General features: G+C 37.0%; 2 protein-coding genes across 3 annotated transcripts in view; one reads left to right on the forward strand and one right to left on the reverse strand.

The window, feature by feature from the left end:
* The window catches only part of LOC125673353 (plasmanylethanolamine desaturase-like), a 12,386-nt gene extending 5,849 nt beyond the window's left edge, over positions 1–6,537 (forward strand). The window contains exons 2-5 of the mRNA XM_048909915.2: positions 1,089–1,208; positions 2,218–2,309; positions 3,202–3,420; positions 4,423–6,537. Of these exons, the coding sequence (XP_048765872.1) occupies positions 1,089–1,208; positions 2,218–2,309; positions 3,202–3,420; positions 4,423–4,680 (689 nt within the window). The 3' untranslated portion in view covers positions 4,681–6,537. The remainder of the gene's footprint in view (positions 1–1,088; positions 1,209–2,217; positions 2,310–3,201; positions 3,421–4,422) is intronic.
* Positions 6,538–10,896: 4,359 nt separating this feature from the next.
* The window catches only part of LOC125673262 (zinc finger protein 26-like), an 18,908-nt gene continuing 2,304 nt past the window's right edge, over positions 10,897–27,500 (reverse strand). For both annotated transcript variants that reach the window (XM_048909771.2, XM_048909780.2), the window contains exons 2-4: positions 22,297–22,404; positions 16,586–16,640; positions 10,897–16,206 (exon numbers count right to left, since the gene is read on the reverse strand). In XM_048909771.2, coding sequence (XP_048765728.2) covers positions 12,226–16,206 — 3,981 coding nt within the window. In that variant the 5' untranslated portion in view covers positions 16,586–16,640; positions 22,297–22,404 and the 3' untranslated portion in view covers positions 10,897–12,225. The remainder of the gene's footprint in view (positions 16,207–16,585; positions 16,641–22,296; positions 22,405–27,500) is intronic.

Here is a 27,500-nt window from a genome sequence, read left to right on the forward strand (position 1 = left end):
GTACCACAATGTATCCAAACACTAGGCTGTCACATTCTACTGCAAGATATGTAATATACCGTATATTATATGTCACATTCTACTGCAAGATATGTAATATACCATATATTATATGTCACATTCTACTGCAAGATATGTAATATACCATATATTATATGTCACATTCTACTGCAAGATGTAAGATACCATATATTATATGTCACATTCTACTGCAAGATGTAATATACCGTATATATATATATATGTATATATATATATATACATGTATATATATATAGCGAGAGATAATTTTAGCATCTTTATAATTCCAAGAAAGATAACTATTACCTACAATATGGAATGGATTGATAGTGTTATTCAATTTTAACAATCTCAACACCCTCACTAACAAAATTAAATCCTCGCTAAAAATTCTTATTATTCAGTAGTTTAGTAGGTATTCAATTTATTTATAGATAGTAAAGCAACAACATCCACTATAGATAATGACAGAGTTTCTGACATAATCGATTTCAGTCACATGACCGATGTCCTGTCTAAAACAAGGATCACCACTGGAGAGTGTTAAGTTTTTTATTACGGTCAATGGATACACAAGAAATCCAGAGGAAAAATCTATTTCATAGAGGGGTGTTTTCTTCAATAACACACAAAATATATCAATTTCATGACATTCTATATAAATATTTTGGTGGTTTCAATTTTATCATGTTGTTAATTTGAGTAAGATCCAGTTTCAAATCAGAATGCAAAAATAAGATACATGTGCAATTTAGCAATAAGGCCAAAATGAAATATGTGTGTTTCCGGTTTCCCAACTCTACCTATTCTTTTGCTGCCAACCCTAAAGAATTTATTGACCTTATATGTAAATAAAATATTGAGCTGCAATTTTCAAACTGAATTTTTTTTCTTCAAAATGTTGGAAAAGTAATTGTCACATTTTAATAGAATAAAATGTTTTACTTACCTCCCCTACCTAATTTTAGGGGGAGTGAAATAGGAAACACATATATTTTATTTTGGCCTATAATGAAACATTTATTATATATTGTGATTATACATACACTGTATGGTTTGTATTGCAGGGAAAAGAGTACAAGAAACCATTTGTCTGACATTGTGTATTGCATTAATGGTCTTTAACCTCAGTCAGTTGGTGCTTCACTTTAAATCAGAAAATTGGTACATCATCCTGATTTGCTCATGTAAGTACATTTATTCTTTTTGTATGTTTTTAGTATGGAACAACTTAAATTACTCTGGCATTATACATATAGGTGTGTTCACTGTTCTAGCTACCAAAGGTAAAATTGTGTACAGAATTTTGTTAGCCATTGGTAGAGGAATGGTAACGAATGGTGTCAGTGGTAACCCGTAGTTACATATGTTAACGAATGGTGTCAGACCAGCAATTATTGTAGCATTATGGCCACTAATTAATTGATGTTTGCTTTGCTCATTCAGAAACAGAACATTTATATAAATACATTTTTCTTGTACATTCAAATGCCGGGAAATAATCTTTCTTGCAAGTGGCAGTATGTACCGTGACAGATATTTAATATCCTTTCCTCTATCAAGGAATCTATAGTATATGTGCTTTAATATGATTTTCAGAGGCAATATTACGCGGGAAATGTTGGCCACATTTGCATCCATGGACGCCTACATTAGTCGCCATTTTGAAGATGTCAATAATAAACGAAATTCCCGTGCTACCAATCCTACCTCGAATATGGTTTGTCTGCCAAAAATTCTACCAATGGTTACTAATTCTACCAATGGTTACTACCATTGGTGAACGTTAGTACCATTGGTTTACCAATGGTGATTAAAGATACCAATGTATAGTAACCACTAGGAGAACTGTATTTAAATACACAGAGAAGTCATCCAGTGTTGTTGTAAACTGCTAGCTCTCCATCATCGGTTACCATAGGCAATTACATCGCTTGGGTTCAAATTTACTATACTCTTTAAGAGTAAATTCGAAGCCGAGTGATATGATTGCCTGTGTCAACTCCCCATGGGTGCTTCTCATCGATTGTCGACATCTTCAGTGTGTGTGGACTCGAATCCATGGTTTGCGATGATGCTAGTTTTCATAACTGTTCAGAACCACAAGAAGTATATCTATATGTATATATATGTTACTATTGATTTGACTGATTTTTTGCAGTGATATATATATATACATGACATCATTTATTGTAGTGTTAGGAATAGTAGTTGCTGATTTCTTTAGTGGACTGGTTCACTGGGGAGCAGACACCTGGGGATCTATAGATATTCCAGTGATTGGCAAGGTAGGGTGATGGATTGTTTTTAATGTCTCATCAAGAATTTTTTACTCATATTGAGATGTTACCAGCTGTAGGTGAAGTACCACAAATTTAAACCTAGGTTTAGCGCTCAGGGCTGTAGCAGTGAGGGTTCTTTATCATGCCAACGCCTGCCGTGATAAGGACCTCTGTTTTATGGTCATATCTGAAATACCCGTGATTCTCACTTCTGAATGCCGAGCGTTTGGCGAAGGAGCAATTACTACCTATTTTAACGTCTTAGGTTTGACACGGCCATAGCACAAGCAGGGCTCAAACTCATGACCTCTTGGTTACAAAGCGAATGCTTTACCACTGAGCGACCGTGACCAGCAATGTACACTCTGTACATGTAAGAATTAAAAAGGGATAAGTGTTGTGAAAATCAAATTTCTGTTCCTATAAATTTTAGAAGTTTGCATTAAGTAATGTCAGTACTCAATACTTCAATACTTTGAACTTCTGTTTTTAATTAGTAATAGTCAAAGTGGAAGATGTGTTGCCTGTGTAATATAATTCTATTACTCCAAGTATATATGTCATCATCAGAAAATCGTATATTTCATTACACAGATGTATAAGTATGTATAAATTAATTGTGGATAGGGAAATCATTGTAAAATAAACATACCAACATAAGAGTTATTGCCCTTGACAAAATTGTTTTCTATTATTTATAAATTATTTATTATCTATGGAGAATATAAACGTTTTAACAATCAATAGTTTACTAACTTTTGAATTTTATCCAGTAAATAACATTCCTCTAAAAATATATTTTTATCATGCGCAAATTTTAATTTTATAAAGATTTTAACAAAAACCTATGACATCACACAAGGATCGATCTACCTTTACACAATCTATTTCCTTTCAGGCTTTCATTCGTCCCTTTAGGGAACACCATATAGATCCCACTTCCATCACAAGACACGATTTCATAGAGACTAATGGTGATAACTTCGCCGTCACCGTCCCATTCCTTGCTCACATGGCCTATAAGTTTGTTACACTGTCTCCAGAGGAAATTGACAAGACGTACAACTGGGAGTGTTTCGTTTTTTTACTGGCCATTTTTGTCAGTCTTACAAACCAGGTACATTTATCCATAATTTTATGCTGAAATTGAACTCTCCTCTCGTGTACAAATGACATTTACTGGGTAACAATTCTGTTATGATATCTGTAAAGAGTAAAATGGTTTCCTTATAATACTCTCACAACTAAGTTGCAGGGGATATAGTAATTTGCCTGTGCGTGTTTGTGGATATGTGTTGAAAAAGGTGGTTTAGACACCAAGCAAAGAACACTATTTCAGATTTGGGTCTCATACTGTTGAAAGAAAGTTCCATATTGATTTTGTGATCTGTAGGTCAAGGTCACAGTCATTGATTGAATGTAGCATTTGAGTGGAGTTCTGATTCTAGGACATTGAAAATTCCATAGTAATCACTTCTCCAGACTTGTTCCACTTCATTTTGGCTGCTCAAATGAGCCTTAAATGGTAACACATGTATAAGAGATCAAAGAGTTAGTTAAAAATCCAAAGTTCGGGCTACATTTTTTCCCTCCTTGGCTTTTGTTCGAGTCAAGTGACTTATGCAAAATGTTGTCATAACTTGTACCAAGATTTTTCCATTGGCTAGCATTCAAGAATGGGGTATTGATGCTTTTCCAACATAACAGATAACATTACGTAATTACACACTGTTAAATAAATTTAAATATCCTGGTGAGCAGCTACGGACTGTGATGTTAAAATGCAAAATATTTTAGAATCAACTTAACTTTCTGTTTCTATAGTAAAAACATAAGCAATAGGAAAAATTACTTTTTGTTGGCAGTGAAAGTAAACATATATGATTCACTTTAGAAGCTATTCTTAATTTTGAAAAAAATCTGCCTCCATATCAGTGTGATAAAAACCTGCTAAGTAGATTAGCTGGTGCTGAAATAGGGCAAACACTTTGTGTGTAATAGACCTACTCTTTTTCAAGTTTGATGTAATTATGAATGTGTGTAAATGTTTCAACATTGCCACACAGCTAGTCAAACAACATAATTCAATATATTAAAAAAATCTTTTTCCTTTGTACAGTTTCACAAGTGGTCTCACACATATTTTGGATTGCCCAAATGGATAACTTTTCTCCAAGATGCACACCTTGTCCTACCGAAAAAGCACCACCGCATCCACCATGTGTCACCCCATGAGACCTACTTTTGTATAACCACGGGCTGGCTCAATTACCCAATGGAGAAAATCGGCTTTTGGACTTTTCTAGAAGACCTGATTGAAAAGACAACCGGAAACAAGCCAAGGGCAGACGATCTTAAGTGGGCCAAGAAGTGTTGATGATGGATAGTACTTGTATTGGTTATATTTCCATGACATGATTAAGGAATAAGACTGGAAAGTATCCACCTTGTTTTGATGGATAATAATCAACAACAAAAAAACAATTATCACCTAACGAGAAGCATTGGTGTGTAATTTATTTTTATGAACTTTGATATTGTGAAAGCAGATATATACATTTGAACTTTGGTATCTCGAACACAGATATCTTGAATACCATGGATATGTCAAAGTGATTCGGAAGTCCCAACCACTTATTGAAACAAGTATTTTACCCTTGATATATCGAATCCTTAGATATCTTGAACGTTTTTTCTCTGTCCCATCGAGTTCGAGATAGCAAGGTTTGACTGTATCTTATTATCAGCCTAGCAAAAGTTGGATTGTATGAGCAGTTGTAGCAGAAGTCTTAAGACGTTACATTTTTATAAATGATTTATTGTGATTGCAAATACTGATATATGTGCAATAGATAAAGAGAAAAAAAAATTCTATATGTAACATGCTTTTATCTCGTGAAGTTTATGGAAGTATTTTTGTATCAATTTTACCCATGAATTTAGGTTAGATATAGATATATATATATGTTTAACATGTATTTTGTACCCTGAAATCAAATTAATGAAATTTTATTTCAGAATGGATATTGATGATGCTATATTTTTTTTTGTGTTGATAAAACGTTTTTTGGAGGGGGAGGTATTGATAAGAGGGTTTCAGTCATTTTAACTGAACATTCTAAGGCATTAATGTACAGGTGCTTAGCACATTTAAGAAAATGTTAACACGTTGAACTGATGAGTTGTGGATAATTTATAAAATTTTTGTTTATTTTCTGTAATACAAGAGTAGTGATCTGAGCTGAATGAAGTACTGGTAGGCATATCTGTTTTCCTTCTAAAAAAAAAAATGAGGGCACAATTGTTGATTTTTCTGTGTTATTTAAAGATTGACGTGTAATTATCAGGTGTTATATCATAGATAAGCTAAGTTCATGCTTTCAATGTCGTATGTAAACATGTAACAAAGTACAGGCTGATCAGAGTTCAGTTTGCCTGACACATTTAATGTATTCTACATTGGCTGGATCACACATGATTTACCTTTATACACATGTACCTAACTGTAAACAAGTCTCCTACATATATTTGTTGGCAATTACCTGGTAGTTTTACAGGTGGGCATTGATTGTAACCAACAAGATGTTGTGCTGCATGCTCTAGCTGTTGATGTTTAAGAAGTGAATTTCATTTTTGAAAATACATGCAGGTATGAACTGCGACACTTCACACCAGCATACTTCATGAACTACGTCAACACTTCATGAACTACGTCAACGCTTCATGAACTATGTCAACGCTTCATGAACTACGTCAACGCTTCATGGAGAGTATTTCAATGTGAAGCAATGTAGTTCATACTCTCCTGTATTTTCAGAAATGAAATTCATTTCTTATATGGATATTCTACTTTCATTACTGTCAGAATTCCCAGCTGATAAAGTAGACATATACATGTACTATATTTATCAGGGCTCATATGTTCACAACTGCATCGCATTCACGAGGCAATGGCTACAACTGGTAAAGATATCGAAGAAAAAAACATTGTAAATGTGAATATTACTAGATTTTTTTAGACAAAACAAAAGTATGGAAATATTCTATGTGTCTGTGATCTTGTGTGGGGGAAAATAATAAGGCAAGGGAAGTAACTTCAGATCTTTCTTCTTTTTTTTTTGATCAATCAGTGATTTATTTTCAGTTTACATGCATGCTACGTACAAACAGCTTAATGTGAACAAAACCTTTTCATGTGTGCCTTGCATTTTTGTCAATAAAACGTCAATGTGAATTTTTGTTTTCATTTCATATAATTGTGTATTAATAAAAAATACTCTCTTTATGCCTTAGGGATCAATGATTCTGGAACATAATTTTTTATGCCTTTGTATGAAAGATTGGGGGTAAACTTTGCACATTTTTTAATTATGCAGAGCCTTTTTGGCCAATTTCAACAATAGGTACAGTGAGCAATGCTCATTAAGAATATCCCGCTTGCCCCAATCTCCAAAAGGGTATTGTTAATAAATTTCCTCTTTCCTGAGTGTAGAAAAGAAAGGGCATGACAAAACCTTGGGTAGTCTCTTCTCTAGGAGTGCACTTGACCTTTTTGACCCCAAAATCAATAGGGAACATCTTTGTCCCATGGGTAGTCTATATGTATGATATGGTGACTGTAGGTGGAAAGGACAACGCCTCAGAGCCCGGAAACCATATTGCTACTTTGATGTCCAGTGTGCTTGACCTTTGACCCCAAATTCGATAGGGTACATCTTCGTCCCATGAGTAGTCCATATGTATGATATGGTGACTAGGTGGAAAGGATAATACTTTAGAGCCCATAAACCATTGCATCTACAGACGGACAACCTGATTCCAGTATACCCCCACCCAACTTTTTTGCGGGGGGGGGGGGGGGGGGGGGGGGATTATAACTAAACTTGCCATAAAGCATCATTGGGTAATGGGGATTCAATATTGTTCTCGAATGATGAGTCGCACCGTGGTGTAATTAAGAAATGGAGAAAATATGGTGGCATCTTTTAAAAAATCTTAACAATCACAGGATCATAAAAGACACAATTTATTGAAAGCTTCCTTAAAGAATGTAAATTAAAATTTGTTCAAATAATGGCCTCCGCCGGATAAAGTAGTGGCACAGTAAAGTATCAATGTTTTACAGGGAACCTGTAGGAACAAACCTTTATAAAATCTCGAGAACAACACATCCTTCTTGTACATGTACAAGCACCCTCAGGTAGGGTTAAATGTGTGTTAACCATTAAACATCTTTAACTTCTTAGAGACAAAGTCAAAGCTGGAGACCAACACTTGGCAGAAGATTCTCACGAGTGGATACCACACAGTATTCCATGGGGTCTGGATCCAAAGTATAAACTGGAAGAAATAAAACAGATCACCAACACATCACGAGTAAGAAGAAGATTTTTTTTTTTATTTATGAACTAAAATTACCGTGCATTCTCATATGTTGGTGGTCTGTTTTAATTCTCAATCTTGATATTAACTACCTCTCCAATTCTTTCAAATTCAGATGTAGCATCTTTGGGACAAGGCGACATGCATTATAAAGAAGATGGGTGAACTTGGTGAACAATAAGCCTATTCATGATTGGGCACCGGTCGTGAACCGGGAGTTTAGAATCTGCATTGATGGTACCCGTATTTACAATAGATACAGTACCACACTACAATGCTGTCCAAAATATTTAGAATTAAAAACAAATATATAGATCATACTTCAAAGAATTTGTTTGACAGGCAGCATAATGTATATCTGAGATAAGCGGTTTTAACACACACATAATTACACTGATGTCTGGAGTACCTAAGGTACCACATCCAACAATATGTGCTCCGCTTTTCCATTGACATATTAACTGATGTGAATGAGAAACCTCAGATGTTTTGTGGTCTAAATCAAATGTGGAATAGCGTTTTCTGTATGGTGCAGTATTAATGTTTTGATTTGGATTAAGTTTTTCTCCCAACAAATAAACGTTTTGAACAGCATTTACAACCTACTGATACTAATATAACAAATAAAGGTAGGGGTTCCAACACTCTCATTTACAACTTACTGATACTAATATAATAAATAAAGGCAAGGGTTCCAACACTCTCATTTAAAGGGACTGATTCACGATTTTCCCCAAAATTTTCTTTTTTACTGTTAATGATGAAAATCTTCTGCCTAATGTGTTTAAAAGATTTCATATAAAAATTAAGGTTATACATTATCACAGAAGCTCATGTTTGAGAGTTTATTATTTGTTTTGTAAACAAAGATTGTGGTATGTTATTGTTTACGAAATTTTCAAAAGGAATGTATATCGATCTAAGTTTATTATAACTTTCACATTTCAAACATTTTTGGGGTAAAATGTGTCATCTAAAAGTTAAAATTTGTGACTAGGCAAAATTAAGATGCATTATATTACAGAATCAATATTTCACTTGCTTGTTTGTATACATATAAAGACTCGAGTCTTTGTTTACATAACACAGATTCAAGGCTAAAATATTGCTTTTATTCTTGCATTCAGAAGGTCAAAATTTTGGCTGTCAACATTAAATGAGTTATATTTTGAATGTTTAACATAAAAAAAAAAATATTTTTATCAAAAATCGTGAACCAGTCCCTTTAAAGTCAGTATTTCGCAAATTCTATGGTCATTATCATAACGATCTAGTTTGCCAATACAACCTATCATTGGGTCAAATGCTGTCTGGCGTGTTTCATGCCGATTGTTAGGCCGCTCTCGGCACTCTGATTTTGATTACGGGTAACTCTGTGTACCCGATCAAGATATAGAGCTCACGGCAGTCGACAGGTGATGCTTACTCCTCCTGGGCACCTGATCCCACCTCTGCATGGTATATCCAGGGGTCTGTGTTTGCCCAACTATCTGAATTGTATTGCTTATAGGAGTTTGATCACTCTTTTCGTTGTCTTCACCTTTCATCAGTTCTCATAACTCTGAGGCCAGTTTTACAGTAACAGAATGTACATTTGCTGTTAGATTTCCCAGCAAATACAAATGGGACAGAAACAGACAATTGATATGCTTTTGTTTTTGTACTGAACTGTAGTTCACTGTGCCTTTTAGAGAGTCTACACTGGTTGCATATTTGGATTTTGTCATGATCTCTTCAAATAACTTCTTTAGCATTGTTGAAATTGTTCTTTTTTAACTTTTAAGTTGTCAGTTACATAAACAACATCCACACTTCACAGGAGGCCCCATCCTTGTTTACATTTATTCACTAGCTGCACGTAATGAATTACTTGTGATCATCATTAAGACTGCATGATATGAGTAAACCTTAGCATAAAATGCCAGAGAGAAATAATTCACAAGGAAACAAAATAGGGAGGAAAAATTGGTATTCGAACCAACGATAAGCAATCTGGGCCCCGTCTAAAAATTCAACGAGACTGTCGCTATACCATCTTGGCTATCCAACCCAAGCAGAAATTTTGAATTTCAAGCTATCTAAAGTCACCCGACATGGACATAAAAATGATATTGCGACAATAGTTATACACAAGAAGTAAGATTTTTTGATAGAGTGGGTCAAGTCTCCATACTTTTATTTACAAACATTTACAACTGAACATGTACTAACATATTTTCCTCAGTTCACAATGGAGACTTGGCCCACTCCATCTGAAAATCTGCTTGGAAAAGTCAAATTTACTGTAATTTTGTGTGTTTTTCTCATCTACATGATTTTGAATAAGATTTTTTTCAATGTCTCTTTGAAATGGGCACATCAAAAAAGAATTTTTGGAAACTATGGATTGTTTTAACTAGAATGCAATTTTTTTCTTTTGCTGGAGAGCTTCAATTTTAACTTTGATGTGTGTCAAAGTAAAGGAACTCCAGACATGCTAGGTGCATCAATGATGAATTTTGTGGTGCATTGAACAAGGTGTTATCTTGGTGAGAATTCCATCATTCACAATACTGTACATTCCTCATCATACGGCAGTATACTTAACATTAGTGAGAAAGTCTTCTTGCAAAAACAATCATTTATCGCAGATTTTCCAAATTACATTTGGAGAATAGTACCAATCATTTTAAAATTTTGCCAAATTAAGGACTTGCATAATATACTCAGCTAGTTTATCCTGGGTACCATGGAGAACATGCAACAGACCAGACCGAAATTCGAACCCAGTGACCAGTTAGTTCAGTTGGTAGAGCACCCGACTAGAGATTCAGGAGGCCCGGGTTCAGCCTGGTCCAGTGCATTTTCTCCCTTCCTGTTAAATTTGGTGCTGTTGACAATACCCAGACTTGCAGGTGAAAATCCAGTCTGGGGCAAAAGAATCTAGGTTGTCAAAGTTGTGTCTTTGAGGACAAGACAATTTTTAGGAGGGAGGAATGTAGCAGGCAAATGGGGGTTCAATCACCGGTGGCCAGTTAGCTAATTTGGTAGAGCACCTGACTAGAGATTCATGGGGCCCGGTCACGAATCCCGGTCAGGTCCATTGCATTTTCTTCATGTTACTCATGTATACCATTACCTGTCAAGTCTAGTTGACATCATTTCCCCTAAAAATGAAAATATTCTTCATAGGCTGCTAAACCTCGATTCAACCTGGCTTTGTACACATATGTAATACAAAAAGTAAATAGTTTATTCTCCATGATTTACAAATTACATACAAGTACCAGATGATTAGTGGTTTGATTTATTTCAAAGCATTTTATCAGCATAAATTTCAAATTGCATAAAACAATTTTATTCTGATTAAAATTATGCATACATCATACAGATAAACTATGTTTACAATGTTTCAGAACAACCGTGAAAAGTTGATTTTGTTCACACATTAAAATCCCCGGATCAGAAATCTAAAACTGAGCAAGTCACCTCCTTCTCGTGATAAAACGAAAAATGGAGTCAGTAATAAAATGATGATAGAAAACTGACGATGCATACTGGACATTTGGGGGTGGGTCTCTGATGTATTTTCACTTTCACTCTCAGAGAACTTTCAATGAACAACAAAGCTTTTTCTAAATTGGGTCAAAATCATAATTTTGCTGAATCAGGAGCAAGATGGGTCAAAAAATTGTTCACCGCAATAGCCAAAGAATTTTTGCAAAAAAATATTTAGACAGAAAATCACTGCAAAATACATTTCATACAATTTAATTACAACCCCCCTTTCATTAAATACATATACTAATCATGAAAAATTTGATGAGCTCTTTCTTACACAAGTTACTTAGTATGGTTGTAACTTAATTCCGTTTTTAACTAAAGCTGTGATGTGGGCGTGGACTGATCAGTATCTGATCTGGTATTCCGTATGATTACACAGTTCCTTATTACCATAAAATTAATAAAATTAGGGTTATGCCAAACATCATGCAAGAAACACATTTTTTCCCCATCTCTTATTTGAACTAAAGTATGCATACAATGTCTAAACATAGGACTTGAAATAAAATACGACGTTTTGTAGTAAAGGCTGGTGTGCATCAGTTCTTATGGCACAGAGAATATATCAACAATATAGAGTCATGTATTCTGTAAGTACACAAGATAAAGAAATAACATAAGCCAAAATGAAGAAACACACTCATACTGCAAGGTATCTTTGACATAATTAAATTCAAATAAACATTTCTGTACACGAAACAACCTATTTATCAATGCATAAAAATAACAAGCCCAAGGTATATATGACATAGGCTTGTGGACCAGTCAATCCTAACAACACGTTATTATACATCAGCACTGTTGATCAGGTTTATACATCGTAAAACATAACAAGGAGATAACACTATTACGGATTGTTATCAACAACTAAATTCTTCTTTCAACCGATTTCAAAATACTATGTTATTTTCTCAGTCCTCTGAATTTAATATGAATGAAGATGAAAACATCCTCTCATACCGTCATGAATGACACTCTACTGAGAAAGATATTCAGACTAGCTGGTGTAGAAAAGTTCGCCAGCAATTCTTGGCCCGTTAGGATTTTCCTCCCTTGTTTCGTATTCGTATGTGATCACAGTTTCACCGGCTGTTGAAGGAACGATAACTGTTCTAACGGCGCGCTCCGTTTCTATCTGGGATGTAGGATTCCAAGGTCGTGTGATGTCTGTGTCATTGTGACCGCTGTACGGAATGTGATAGTCGACAGTCCCATAATGCTCCACTACTTCTTCCTGAGAGTAGCTCGGCACTATGATAATAGGGTCCTCCACAGTTTGGGTTACACTCTCGGATTTGATTTTTTTCTGTGGTGGTTGGGTGGAGGAGAGTTCCCGGGGTTTACGCTCCTTGACAGGGTTTATCTTCATTCCTTCTGTGGGTTTCTGAAGATCTTCTTCCTTCACGTATAACCCCATCACTGCTGCTATTCCTTCATATTTCTCATCATCATAATGTTCAGGATGGTTTATTTTGGAGTGAGCACGGAATTCATTGACAGTGTTTGTACCCCATTCACAAAATTTACACGGGTAAATAAACAATCCTTCGTGTTTCTTTGTTTTCATTATATGTTTGCGAATGTTTTCATGAGTGTTACATGAATAATTACAGTACGGACACTTGTAAGGCTTTGAACCTATATGGATTCTCATGTGACGGCGAAGGTGAGTTCTGGTACCAGCTTTGTACGTACAGTATTCACAGTGGAAATTTCTTTCTCCGGTGTGAGTTCGACTATGACGTAACAGTCTATTTTTCGTTCCTGCTGAATACCCACATTGGTCACAGAGAAAAGGGCGGAGTTTCGTGTGGGACTTCATGTGAGCATCGAGTTCATTGGCGAAATAGAAACTCCAGTGACAGTCTTTAACAGCACATTTAAATTTTTTCTCCCCATGTCTCCGCATGTGATGCTTGAGTTGACGTTGGAGGTAGAAGGACATGCCACACACATCACACATCAGCTTCTGAACTCCCTGTTTTTCCATAGCATGCTGCCTCATGTGTTCCCTGTACGATTCCACTTTTTTGTACTTCTTGCCACAGATATCACAACTCCTCTCAGTTAACCCCAGGTGGGTCAACAGATGACGCCTCAGAGACAGAGGGGACATAAATCCCAGGTTACAGTAGCGGCACTTGAATGGACGATCGCCCGAGTGCAGACGAAGATGCTCCAACATGTAATCCTTTTTCAATTCTTTCCCACACTCGATGCAAGGTATTCTCTCACTTCGTTCACAATTCTTCACTTGCTCTAAGAAATCTTTGTACTTCTCCCAAGTGATGTCTGGCCTGCCTAACTCCTTCATCAGTAGGTCCTCTGAGTTTGGATGCAAATGGTACACATCAATGTGGAACTGTTTCCACGCTTCGTCTGTGAACCTCTTGTTACAGATGTGACAGTGGAAGATGCTAGTTTCTCCCTCTTCGTTTGTATTGGTGTCTTCCACATGGGCTAAATTGGCCTGATGCTGCTTTCCCGAGTAGTGAAGCTTCAGTGCTTTCTCGTTTAGAAAAGTTATGTCACAGAGATCACAGACCAGGATCTCCTTGGAATGAACCTCCATGTAGTGGGGCCTAAGATCTGCATACTTGGGAACCATAAAATCACAATGATTACACTTAAAGATCTTCTCCTGGACTGGTTTATCAGAGGGTTTTCTGCCTCGTTTCTTGTAAGGACCTCTGGGCTTTTTCAGGTGGTGGTTATTGTGGGCTCGTTCATACATTCCGGGGACATCAGGTTTTTGGGTGTTATATTTTAGTTTGGTGTATTCATCCTCCTCTGCTTCTTCCTTCTCCTCATTCTTCACTTCCTCCTCTTTCATTTCCTTTTCTCCCTCTTCCTCTTTTACAACATTCTCCTGCTTCTTCTCCTGTTCTGCTGTTTCTACCTCTAGTTTACCCACTTGATTTGCAATGTACCTCATCATTTCTTTCTTCTTATGCTTCTTGCTTTTCATGTGCTGAGAAAAGCTATTTCTCCCTGACAAGACCTTGTTGCAGAGTTCACAAATGGCTGCATCACTGTCTCCATGACGCCGATTCATGTGAATCACAAAGGCATTGTATGTCTTGAACTTCCTGTTGTTGCATTCGATGCAGGAAAATTCTCCTACTGCATCAATTTGGGACTCTCCTATGATATGGCCTACTGAATTTAGCTCTTTCCTGTGTTTTGATCGAACATGCCGTTTCATGTGCACCCTTGAATGCATTTTCTTTTTGCAAAACTTGCATTCGGCCATAAACCACTTTTCTCTGATGATACAGAGTTTTTTCCCTTTTAGAGCAGCCTCTCTATGCCTTATGTTATTCATCATGTGATCCACCAGATCATCGTTTGAGTGACTACTGTACTGACACAAAGTACAGCTCAACTCGCCAGGCAGTTTTTTACATTGGTTTTTATGAACAGACTCTTTTAGGTGAGACACCAGGTCGCTTTCTTGATTGAAGTAGTATTGACATAATCCACACTGAAATGGACTTAACCTGACAATAAATTTGTGATACATGTCCAATATCTTTATAGTGTCCTTCTCTCCTTTTGTCCTATTCTTATGTTTCCTAGACAGTAAATGTCTTGTCAGAACGTACAAGTTGGCAAATTTCTGATCACATATGTTACATTCTGGTTCAAAAGCTTCTTGTTTCGGTTTAATTGTAACATCTGGCATTGTGGTTTCCTTCGTGCTTTCCGCATTGTTGATTTCAGACTGTCCATTCTCAGTTGAAGCCTCCTGTGAAAGCGGGGCTACTGACTCTTTTTCAACTTTCTCTTCCTCTGGTGCCTCAGTTTTATTTTCAGTTTCCTCTGCTACCGATTCATCTTCATCCATCTTCTTCCCCGATTTCTTTCTCTTTTTATGCATTTTCCCACCACAATGAGCAGAGTAAATGTATCTAGATTTGAAAGACATATCACAAGTATTGCAGTAATACTCTGAAGTTACTTCTGTAGTCTTTGTTTTTAATGGCTTTCCTTTCCCTTTCCCTCCACCCTCTCTCAGCATCCCCGGCTTCCACTTTCCACCCGTACTGATTAAAGTCCTCTGCGACCTCCACTTTCCGCCTGTGGAATGGTGAGGCCCTTCTCCTGGTTTCCACTTTCCATGTGTGTGTTCGGGAGGTGGATAATCCACATCAGACTCATCCGAGAATGCCTCTTCCAAAAAGTCTTCATCAAAGTCCAAATCGTCATCACTGAAATTCAGACTGTTCAGAATATTCGTTATAGGTAGTTCATTTATACTGCTGTGACCTTGGTCTCCAAACATACTTTCACTGTGTCCAGGATCTTTGGATGTGGAGGACTTACTCTGAAGAGCGAGGGAGGAGAAAAAGTCTGGTTTTTCTTTACTCGCTGCATCATTCATCACCTCGTTCGGATCCACTCCATGACCATTGCTGGGACTGAAAATATCATTCTTAACCGAGCTGAAATCAATCACCACAGACAATTCTTGATCAGATATAGTCACAGATGGTTGCGAATTTGGAAGACCATTCTGTTGAATATCCAGGTTCTGTTCAACTGCAATTGAAGTTTGCTGGATGATACCGTTCTGCTGAAACATCAGATTTTGGGGTATAGGTTGTGGACTTACGCTACGGGGATCTGTTGACAGGTCAGAGTGAGACTGATTTAGATTTGTCTCGGCAGACGTTGTTTCAGACGTGGGTTGACACTGACTGGCCAGCAGGTGGAGACCCCCCATGTGATGCATGTACTCCTCAGTCTTCTCCCTAGTAATAGAAACCGTCTCCACAGCTGCAGTTTGGACCTGGCTGCTCGTGACACTGCTAGCTGGTGGTGACTGGACGTGGGAGACAGAAGTGCTGGCGGGCACCACTTCAGGTGCCTTCCTCCCTGGACAGTCAAACTTTTTGTGGTTGACATAGTTGAGCAGGCCCACTACTGTTGATTGACAGACTAGGCAAACATGCATATCAAAGACTTCCTCCTCCATCTGAAATACAGAACAACTCTATCAAAATTGGATCAAATGCAAGTACAAGTGAAAATTTCCTATCATTATATAATTATTGTACAAGAATAGGGTTAATCAGTAGTAAGTTTTGCTAATGGCATAGAATGCTACAAAGGTATACTTTCTTTATTACATGTATCTGGTAAATTTATTTAAAAACATATATTAATATTTAGTGCAAATCCAAAGTTACTGCACTTCGCAAAATTGCCTATTATGGCAGGGCCTAAGCACAGTTTTTAATTTGGCAAGTTCATTTTTATATCTCACTAATGTTACTTTATCAAAATAGGAGATCTAAAATTTAAAACGTTATAAGCAAATTAACTTGAGTAAAATATAAAACTTTAAGTTTAACCTTTTAATTTATGTGTGTCGAATTCCTCTTCAGATACCTGGGCTTCTATTCCAACCTGAAATTATCAAATGTAACAGGATATCAAGATACTGTAAGCTATTTCTCCTACATATGTCTGAAATTATCACACATGACAGGATTATCTGATATAAAATACTGTAAGCTATTTCTCCTACATATGTCTGAAATTATCACAAGTGACAGGATAATCTGAAATAAAATACTGTAAGCTATTTCTCCTACATATGTCTGAAATTATCACACGTGACAGGATTATCTGATATAAAATACTGTAAGCTATTTCTACTACTGTACACGGTAGAAATGTACTATTCATCTAATACCCATTCATTTTAGAGCTCTGTGGTCATTTTCACAAAAAATCTTACGACTAAGACAAATATTTTGTCTCTGTCTTATACACAACTGAGTGCAACTGTGTCTCGAGTAAGAATAGAGTTTCATCACCAATGCATATACTTAGTTTTGGTCATTCAGAAATATGTGAGCGAAGAATTATAAAAAAATTACAGTGTTTTAACATTTTTAGCTTAGTCGTAAGAGTTTTTGTGAAAAGGGCCACTGAACCATTCGGATATGCTAGGTAAATAAAATGACCTGCACAGTGACAGTTTGATTCCAATCTAAAGTCTCGGTTAGAGTTCCACTGCAGATTTATTACAGTGAAACCTGTCTAACCTGACATGCACTGAGAGACAAACAGATTGCACAGGTGTCAGATTAGACAGTTTTCACTATTATTTTGTATTTAAACACTTTCAATACAAGTTTTAGCAAAGAAAAAAAAAAAAGGTGATCCATAGGCCACAATGCTCACTCGAGTCACCTTGATCATTCTAACGACAAAGACTACAAAGTAAACCCTTCTTGTGGACAAAGACTCCGAATGTAAACCCTTATTGTGGACAAAGACTCCGAATGTAAACCCTTATTGTGGACAAAGACCTCAACGTAAACCCTTATTGTGGACAAAGACCCCAACATAAACCCTTATTGTGGACAAAGACTCCGAACGTAAACCCTTATTGTGGACAAAGACTCCGAACGTAAACCCTTATTGTGGACAAAGACTCCGAATGTAAACCCTTATTGTGGACAAAGACTCCGAACGTAAACCCTTATTGTGGACAAAGACTCCGAACGTAAACCCTTATTGTGGACAAAGACTCCAAACGTAAACCCTTATTGTGGACAAAGACCTCAATGTAAACCCTTATTGTGGGTAAAGACTCCAACGTAAACCCTTATTGTGGACAAAGACTCCGAATGTAAACCCTTATTGAGGACGAAGACCCTAACGTAAACCCTTACTGTGGACAAACACTCTAACGTAAAACCTTATTGTGGACAAACACTCTAACGTAAACCCTTATTGTGGACAGAGACTTCAATGTAAACCCTTATTGTGGACAAAGACTCTGAACGTAAACCCTTATTGAGGACAAAGACTCCGAACGTAAACCCTTATTGTGGGTAAAGACTCCAACGTAAACCCTTATTGTGGACAAAGACTCTGAACGTAAACCCTTATTGAGGACGAAGACGCTAACGTAAACCCTTACTGTGGACAAACACTCTAACGTAAACCCTTATTGTGGACAGAGACTTCAATGTAAACCCTTATTGTGGACAAAGACTCTAACGTAAACCCTTATTGTGGACAAAGACCTCAATGTAAACCCTTATTGTGGGTAAAGACTCCAACGTAAACCCTTATTGTGGACAAAGACTCCGAATGTAAACCCTTATTGAGGACGAAGACTCTAACGTAAAACCTTACTGTGTATCAGCTCTGGCTCATGAATCATTGAATGAAGAACACAAGAGAGCACTTTAAAATCAATATTAAACAAATTGTATCCCTGCAGTTTTCAAAAGGAAGATTATTATCTATTTTTTTTTGCTGCATGAATTCCTTATGCAAAACATTTAAGGTAACTCCAGTAATTTAATCAATAATCAAAGACAATTTGTATGTTTCTGTATCAGACAAACATAGTCAGAATTATTTGTCAACATCAGAAAATTGCACATACAATATACAATATAAACAAAATACATAAAAACTAGTTAACAAGAGTACCGCAAACGGTACATAATACGCCCGTGAAATGCTTACATAGGGTGTTTTTCTTGTGCTATAATTTGTATAACTTTGCTTCAGGTAGTATCAGCCATCATGAGGTTGTGACAAACTTTCATGTGAACAAAGGGTCTTAGCTTAAAAATCAAGATTTCCTCAAAATGGACCAAGTTCAACAACCTGTAATTTTTTTTTCAAAAATGGAGGAAAATCAAAATCTTTCCCCAGATGCACAACTTCAATACCCAGACAAACACTCCACAAAATAAGATGGTCCTCACTTGAAAACTGTGGGAGGAGTTGGGCGGACAAATTGTGTACCTTCCATAGAATATTAATTTCCAAATAGACTAAGTTCAACAACCTGTAATTATGTTCCCCAAACAAAGTTTGGGAACATATTGTTTTTACTCTGTTTCTTCTTATTATTATTATTCTTTTTCTCCGGTAGTGTTCTCAGAAACTACAAAAGGGATCGATATGAAACTTTCCAGGATGATAGTATAGCGTTTGTAGATGTGCATAGTGATAGTCATTTTGTCTGCACGTGCATGCACGCGCGCGCACGTGCACTGCAATTTGGTACAAAAATGGAAAATCAGAATATTAAAGAGATCGATATGAAACCCAAATAGGATGGTAGTATATCATTTGTAGATATGAAAAATAATAGTGATTTTAATTGCACACGCACGCATGCGCGTGCATTACAAAATTTATACACTAACTTTGGAATCAGTCTAACTTTTTTGTTATTCATTGAAATGACTTGATATTCATACCATAGGTATATATTGAGATCCTTAACTGATTTGCATGGTCAAAATTACCAATTTGCACGCGTATGCACTTCATTTTGATTGGATAATACTAAAACGTTTGTAACTATCTTAATTATGAATCGAATGAGATGATATTCACAGCATATGTAGACAATATGTGTATCTATATATTGGTGTAACAACAAATGCCAACGAACACGCGCATGCAACGTTTTTCAAATGTTTAATTCTTAAAGGACGATAACGTTTTAGTTTTTCATCAAATTCTATTGATATTAAGGGTTTAAATGTGTCGTGGTACTCCCTACAAATTGCTGTGGTTAGAATTACTGCTCAGCACGTGCATGCACGTGTGCTGAATTCTGATTGGACGATTTTAAAATCGCTATAACTTTCTTATATTTGGTGGAAACGTTATGAAATTCATACTGTGGGTATATGATACAAATGCCTGTTGAACGACATCAACAAAAATTCGGAATCGTACACGCGTGCGCGTGTATGCACGTGCAACGCTTTATTTCATTTCTTGGTACTGAAATGACCATATTGAACGTACTACATGTAATTAAAGGCTAAATTAAAATGATTTTTTGCTATAGATTCAAAAGGACACCACTTTTTAATTGGGGGAGGTTTGGGGAACATATGTAACGGTCCCCGTTACAATTAGAACTAGTTTTCTCAAAAATTGTAGAAAATCAAAATCCATCCCACATATACATTTTCAATACCCATAAAAACACTCAACAAAATAAGAAGGCTCTCATTTGAAAACTGTGGGAGGAGTAGGGCGGACAAATTAGGTACCCTCCATATAATAATTATTTCCAAATAAAGGGGTAAAACTCCTGGAAAAAAGGTTGAAATGGATCAAAATTGCAGTATGATCTAGAGTGACCCACAAAGAAGCTACACAGCAAGTTTCAGCATGATATGTGAAAGGGAAATGAAATTACAAAGAGAAAACCCCGAACAGACGGACAGATGGACGTACAGACATCGCTGTACCATAACACGTCCCGTCTAAAGACGGGCGTATAAAAATGAAATAATTTACACCCCCCCCCATTCCTTTGTAAAACTTCTTAATCCCCTATTGTAGCCCTGTCCTGACTGTAGGTGTCACAGTTTGAACAAGTTAAAATACACATTTCATGAGGAATGAATGGATGCTTGCATAGTTTTGTTGTTGATAAATTGTACCTTTTTCATTCTTATTCTTTCCACTATTTATTCCAATTTACAATAAACTCCCTCTAGTGTCACCAACGTACCCAAGGGGGGTGGGGAGTACGTTGTTTCTCCCTATATATCATTAGGGTGGGGAGTACGTTGTTTCTCCCTATATATCATTAGGGTGGGGAGTACGTTGTTTCTATATATCATTATTTAAAACTTTGAACCCCTTTTGTGGTCTTACTCTGGCCCCTGGTGTAATGATTTGAAGAAACCTGAATCGTCACTACATGATAACACTAGCTTATCAATTTGTAGTATTGTTCTAGAGAAGTAAATTATCTTATTTTTACCCCTATATTTTCCAATATAAGGCATTAAACCCGTTGTGCATCCACCCTGGACACAGCGTGCGGACTAACTCTTAAAAAATCGACACAAGCGAATGCTTTGAGACATTTTCCCTTATGGATTTTGTGAAAATATTTTCTAAATACATGTAGTTATATTCAAACTTCAAAACCCTTCTATGGTCCTCCCAGGGTCATGATCTTTATAAACCTGACACTCCATGAAGATGTTTTGTGTACTAATTTGAAACATCATACGCTTGTGCTCCATTAAAGCTTTTCCTCTATCTAGTGAACACTTCAAGCTTCTCTTACAGCACCATTCTGGTACCATGGGTCAGAGTTCAACAAAACTGATTCTCTACTATGTAAGGAAGTTTTTGTCTGGCTATGACTTAACAGAAGATTTTTTAAAAAAATCCCTTTCCCTTGGAAAGTCGAATGCCCTTCATTGGAACAAACTTTGAAATCCCATTGACCTAAGGATACTGAGCGACAAATTTAGTTGAAATTGGCAAGTGCTTTTGGAGAAGTTAAATATGCAAAAAGTGTACGATGACAATAAAAATACCAACAACAGATGATGGACAAATTTAGATAAAACAAGAGGTACTGTGAGCAATGCTCACTAAGAATACCCCCCACTTACCCCAATCTCCCAAAGGGTGTTGGTAATAGGTATAAACTACCTCTTTTCTGAGTGTAAAAAACAAATGGCATGACAAACCGAATCATATTGCTACTTCGATGTCCAGTGCGCGTGACCTTTGACCTTTTGACCCCAAAATCGATAGGGAACATCTTCATCCCATGGGTAGTCAATATGTATGATATGGTGACTGTTGGTGGAAAGGATAATGCTTTAGAGCCCGGAAACCATTGCGTCTACAGACGGACGGACGGACAACCTGATTCCTGTATACCCCCCCACAACTTGTTGCGGGGGGTATAAAAAAGCTCACTTGAACTCAGGTGAGCTAAAAAGGATTATCTCTCTCTGTATAGAGGACAGCTGCATTTATATCCATGCATACAACATATTTCTAGGTGACAAATGTTTACATTTGAAACAAATGACCAACTCCTGCTCTCGTTTCCTTACAAGCCAGCTGCTTCAAAAATGACATAAGAGATTTGCCACATTCAGGTGGCAGCTTATAAGTTTGAAATCCTGAGAAAATACACACTAAATAAAGATGTCATTTCTCCAGAAGCAGACCAATAAATCAGAGGAGACAGGTTGTCAAGTGTCCATATCAGCAACAGCTGTCTGCATCAAGGTGGGAGCATTTTTACCTGAAATTTCCAAGGTCAAGGTCATTTCTCTCACCCCTCTGCAAATGTTTGACACAACAGCTGTTAATTATTCTACATCTTTCTTTGGAGAGAGATGATTTCATCAACCTGAAAAAAGAATATTTTTTTTAATTTCAGTTGTTATTTATAATGCTATGACCAATGCAATGCGTGTGTGTATGTTTATGTGGGGGTGGGGGGTGTTCCATTCATATCTTGCATACAGAAAGACAAACCAAGGGGCGACAAAGGTGACAGAGTGGAAGTCCTAGGCCTAGTAGGGCAACAAAATTCAGAAAGTCCACAAAAAATGCTCAATAATTGTCACTACCATTTTACAATAAATAAAATCATATAAAATATAAACTCCAGCCTTGTTCTAATAAAAACTCATCTATTTCTGCCATAATTAATTTTAAACATTTTCATCTCCAGTTCTTGTTTTTCTACAGAGCAGTTAATATCCACAAAGTTATCAATATCCACAAAGTTATCAATATCCACAGTTATAGAACCCAATGACATACAGTAAATGGTGCACATTACACTTGTGAGAAGGTTATACTGGGTGTTTTTATTACAAGATGTTTGTTTTATGACATTGATTAGAAAACATGGCCAACATGCCACGAGTTGTAGAACTTTACTTCAGTACCAGCAATCATCATCAAGCTGTGACAGTCCTTTAATTTGTAAAATATGAACAAAGGAAGGTCAGCAATACATTATTTATTACCTGGTCTTTTAGACTTTTAAGGAGAGTTTATTTGATGGTTAACCTATCAATCTGTGGATCATTAGTTTGAATCTTGCAGAATTTGAATGTTTTTATGCAACAAAAAAATGTACTTTTAAACAAGATCGTGATTGTGAAATACAAATGCCCCCGATAATGGCCAATTCTAAAGATGGCCAATGTCACAAGGACAAATATCTTGGTACCAGTAGAAAGATCTTGTCACAAGAAATGCTCATACAGTGCAATATGAAAGCTATAATATAAATTTACCACTTAGAAGTTATGACGAATGTCAAATTTTTAAATAAAAGTAGGTCAAACTCCAAGGTCAAGCTCAGAGGGTCAAACATTTTTGTTCCCACAGAAAGGTCTTGTCACAAGAAATACTTGTGTAAAATATCAAAGCCCTAGCACTTCCTGTTCAAAAATTATTAGCAAGGTTAAAGTTTTCAAAAGGTAGGTCAAACTTCAAGGTCACTGGGTAAAAAATGTTGGTACCCACGGAAAGGTCTTGTCACAAGGAACACTCATGTGAAATATCAAAGCTCTAACACTTACTGTTCAAAAGTTATTAGCAAGGTTAAAGTTTCAGACAGAATTACAGACAGGACAATATGCCCCTCAATCTTCAATCTCATGGGCATAAAAAGAGTTCATAAGCAAAATATATCAGCTCAACATTATATGAATGTAATTCTAAATTTCTTGGGTTGTCATATCACTTTGTCATAATGGCCGACTTCCTTTTAAAACATGAATGAAAACATAACAAGATATGAATATAATCTACCAATTATAAAATCTCCCAAACGAAGTACTGGCTTTAAAAAAGTGGCTTTTCCCTAGGACTACTATTTTCCTCTCGTGACAAAATCCATGCCAATTCCAATTTCATTTGACAAATCTAGATCATAAAGACTGATTTTGAAAAGTTTTTAAAAAATTCAATTTTTTTCCTTCCATATAACTGGTGTCACTTGACCTAGATCCTAGTTTCAGACATGATTCCTAAGAAAAGAAAAAAAACTGAAGGGGGGTCTGCGGGTCCTCCCCCAGCGGGTGTCAAGGGGCAGCGCCCCTGATCTGGCTATTTTAACATTTGAAAGCCCCTCAGGAATGACCTCCAGAGACCCATATTAAAGTTGTGAAGGTTTGACTACCTTCTCCAGCCATTCCCATTTCTATACATTACGTAGGCCCTTATCAATAGTTTTTACATCGCCACCTCGATGCACAACGTCTGCAGACATTGTTTTAAAACGAGATCAGTTACTTAAACAAACTGTTGATTGGAAAAATAGTGAGACGACAATTCAACCAATGAACAATCAGAAGACATATATAACTTGAGGAAGCATTTTACAACAAGTAAAACCCGCATCAATGACGGAAAATTCCGGAATACTAACAAAAGCGGATTTTAAAATTTAGAGCGGAAATGAGAAATCCGGAAAGCGGAATTCCGCTTTATAGCGGAGAAAAATCATGTCTGTAGTTTATAGCTCCCAACATCCTCATCAATTTTGATGATCCCCATGTCTCTATCAGTACATGTTCTAAAGTTATAAAGGTCAAAGGTCTAGGTCACTGGAGATACTAGTTTGCAGGTCACTGCATTCTTTAAATAATTTCTGAAGATTACATGTGTCTATCAGTGCTAGTTCTAAAGTTATACCATATTTATGTTCAAGGTCACTGGAGTCACTTGACCTTAATACTAATTTGTAGATCTCATTATTCTCTCATCATTTCTGAAGATTCCATGTATCTATCAGACCTGGTTCTTAGTAATACTAATTTTATGTTCTAAGGTCAGAGGTCTAGGTCAGTGGAGTCACTTAACCTTGACACTAGTTTGTATGCCCAGTCATCCTCCTGACATTACTGAAGATCCCATGTCACTATTAGTCTTTGTTTTAAAGCTATACCAATTCTTATGTTCATGGTCAGAGGTCACTGGAGTCACTTGACCTTGATACTAATTTGTAGGCCCTGCCATTCACTGTTCATTTCCGAAGACCCCTAGACTCTATCTACTGTATCACATTTGCCAAGTTATATCTGATGAGAATGGTGTTGGACAGTTTTAGGCTTGAGAAAGAAAGAAAAAGACGAAGAAGTGGAAAAATAATAAGAATAAAAAGAACTGAGCAAAAACAATAAGTCTATAAACTTCATTTGGGAGACTTAAATATCAGCAATATTTTTCTTAATTGCCTAGCTGAATAGCTAAAAAAGATACCATTGTAGATCGCAGGTTCGAGTCAGACAGGAATTTTACACTTTTTCACACTACTTTCTAATAAAACTGCAGTTTTTGACTAAATGAAGTAAATTCGAAAGTTTTCAATTTCAAAATATTGTTGTACACATCCTCCATTTTCATCCACACAAATTCCTCTGGTGTAACTTAAACCTCACTCAACAAGACATCCATTTGTTGCGAATCGAAAATTCTTGCAATACACACATCTTCTAGTTATTTACAAGGGTCCTAGCTAAAAAATCGTGAGTGGAGTTAATTAGGACAAATCAATTCTAGTTCTTGAAAAGTGTCGGTACTGTCGGATTATCCGATAAAATTACTAAACTGTCGGTCCTGATGGCCGATAAAAAAGATCGGGCTTGAAGTTCGTTTTTTACTGGGAAAAATGGCATCCATGTGACCCATAAAATTTTAAACCGATGCTAAACCCAGCAAGGCATTGAAACGTAAACGTGGGGAATCTGTTGTGAAGAACTACGAGGAGAAAAGAAACTGGTTATTTCAATCCGTGAGACCATGGCTTCTGTTTGATGTGGCTTTATCTAGTTGACACCATCTAGTGGAGGGTGATCAGAGAGAGGAGTGGAGGGTGATCAGAGAGAGAAGTGGAGGGAGAAGTGGAGTGTGATGAAGTGGAGGGTGATCAGAGAGAGGAGTGGAGGGTGATCAGAGAGAGAAGTGGAGGGAGAAGTGGAGGGTGATGAAGTGGAGGGTGATCAGAGAGAGGATTGGAGGGTGATCAGAGAGAGGAGTGGAGGGTGATCAGAGAGAGGAGTGGAGGGTGATCAGAGAGAGGAGTGGAGGGTGATCAGAGGAGTGGAGGGTGATCAGATAGAGAAGTGGAGGGTGATCAGAGAGAGAGAAGTGGAGGGTGATCAGAGAGAGGAGTGGAGGGTGATCAGAGAGAGAAGTGGAGGGTGATCAGAGAGAGGAGTGGAGGGTGATCAGAGAGAGGAGTGGAGGGTGATCAGAGAGAGAAGTGGAGGGTGATCAGAGAGAGGAGTGGAGGGTGATCAGAGAGAGGAGTGGAGGGTGATCAGAGAGGAGTGGAGGGTGATCAGAGAGAGAAGTGGAGGGTGATCAGAGAGAGGAGTGGAGGGTGATCAGAGAGGAGTGAAGGGTGATCAGAGAGAGAAGTGGAGGGTGATCAGAGAGAGAAGTGGAGGGTGATCAAAGAGAGGAGTGGAGGGTGATCAGAGAGAGAAGTAGAGGGTGATCAGAGAGAGAAGTGGAGGGTGATCAGAGAGAGAAGTGGATGGTGATCAGAGAGAGAAGTGGAGGGTGATCAGAGAGAGAAGTGGAGGGTGATCAGAGAGAGGAGTGGAGGGTGATCAGAGAGAGAAGTGGAGGGTGATCAGAGAGAGAGAAGTGGAGGGTGATCAGAGAGAGGAGTGGAGGGTGATCAGAGAGAGAAGTGGAGGGTGATCAGAGAGAGGAGTGGAGCAAGAAAGTGACTCAGTGAAAGTGGGGAGAATGAGAATGAAAGGAGAATTTATGAACTTATAGCTCAGATGGAGATTGAATACAATTAGTTGAATATAAATTTTATAAAAACCTCAAACGCGATGCATTTTTTTTCTGGACTGACAAAATTTCATTTGGGCCAACACTATTTCTTACAATGTCAGACCAAATGTCTGACACTTCAAATGAAATTTCAAGAACTCTGACAAACAATGCACTTAATAATATTTCCTGAAAACTGACTCAACAGTTCAACAACCTGTAATTTTCTTTAAAAAAAATTATTAAGAAAATCAAAATCTTTGCCACATGCACATTTTCAATACCCATACAAACACTCTGTAAAATAAGAAAGTCCTCACTTGAAAACTGTGGGAGACGATAGCCGTACAAATTACGTACTCTCCATATAACATTAATTTTCAAATAAAGGGGCAAAACTCCATGAAATTTTAAAATAGATCAAAATTGCAACATTCAAATCTTGCGATATGCATATTCACTTTGGCTATTTTACGCGCCATTATGTGTGACGTCACATGCGCCCTCGGGTTTGAAAACATCTATTAGCCATTTCATAAACAGATTAGATTTAATCGACAAAAAACCAATTATCATGTTAACGGCTTGTAAATAATATTGGATTAAGATTTTTGTGCCATGCTTGGGTGTACTAGTTGTTGGTAGAAAGGATTTAGACTGAGTATTTTTCAATTTTTCGAAGGAAAGTACGAG

Source organism: Ostrea edulis, chromosome 1 (assembly GCF_947568905.1).
Source record: "Ostrea edulis chromosome 1, xbOstEdul1.1, whole genome shotgun sequence".
Classification (NCBI taxonomy): Eukaryota; Metazoa; Mollusca; class Bivalvia; order Ostreida; family Ostreidae; genus Ostrea; species Ostrea edulis.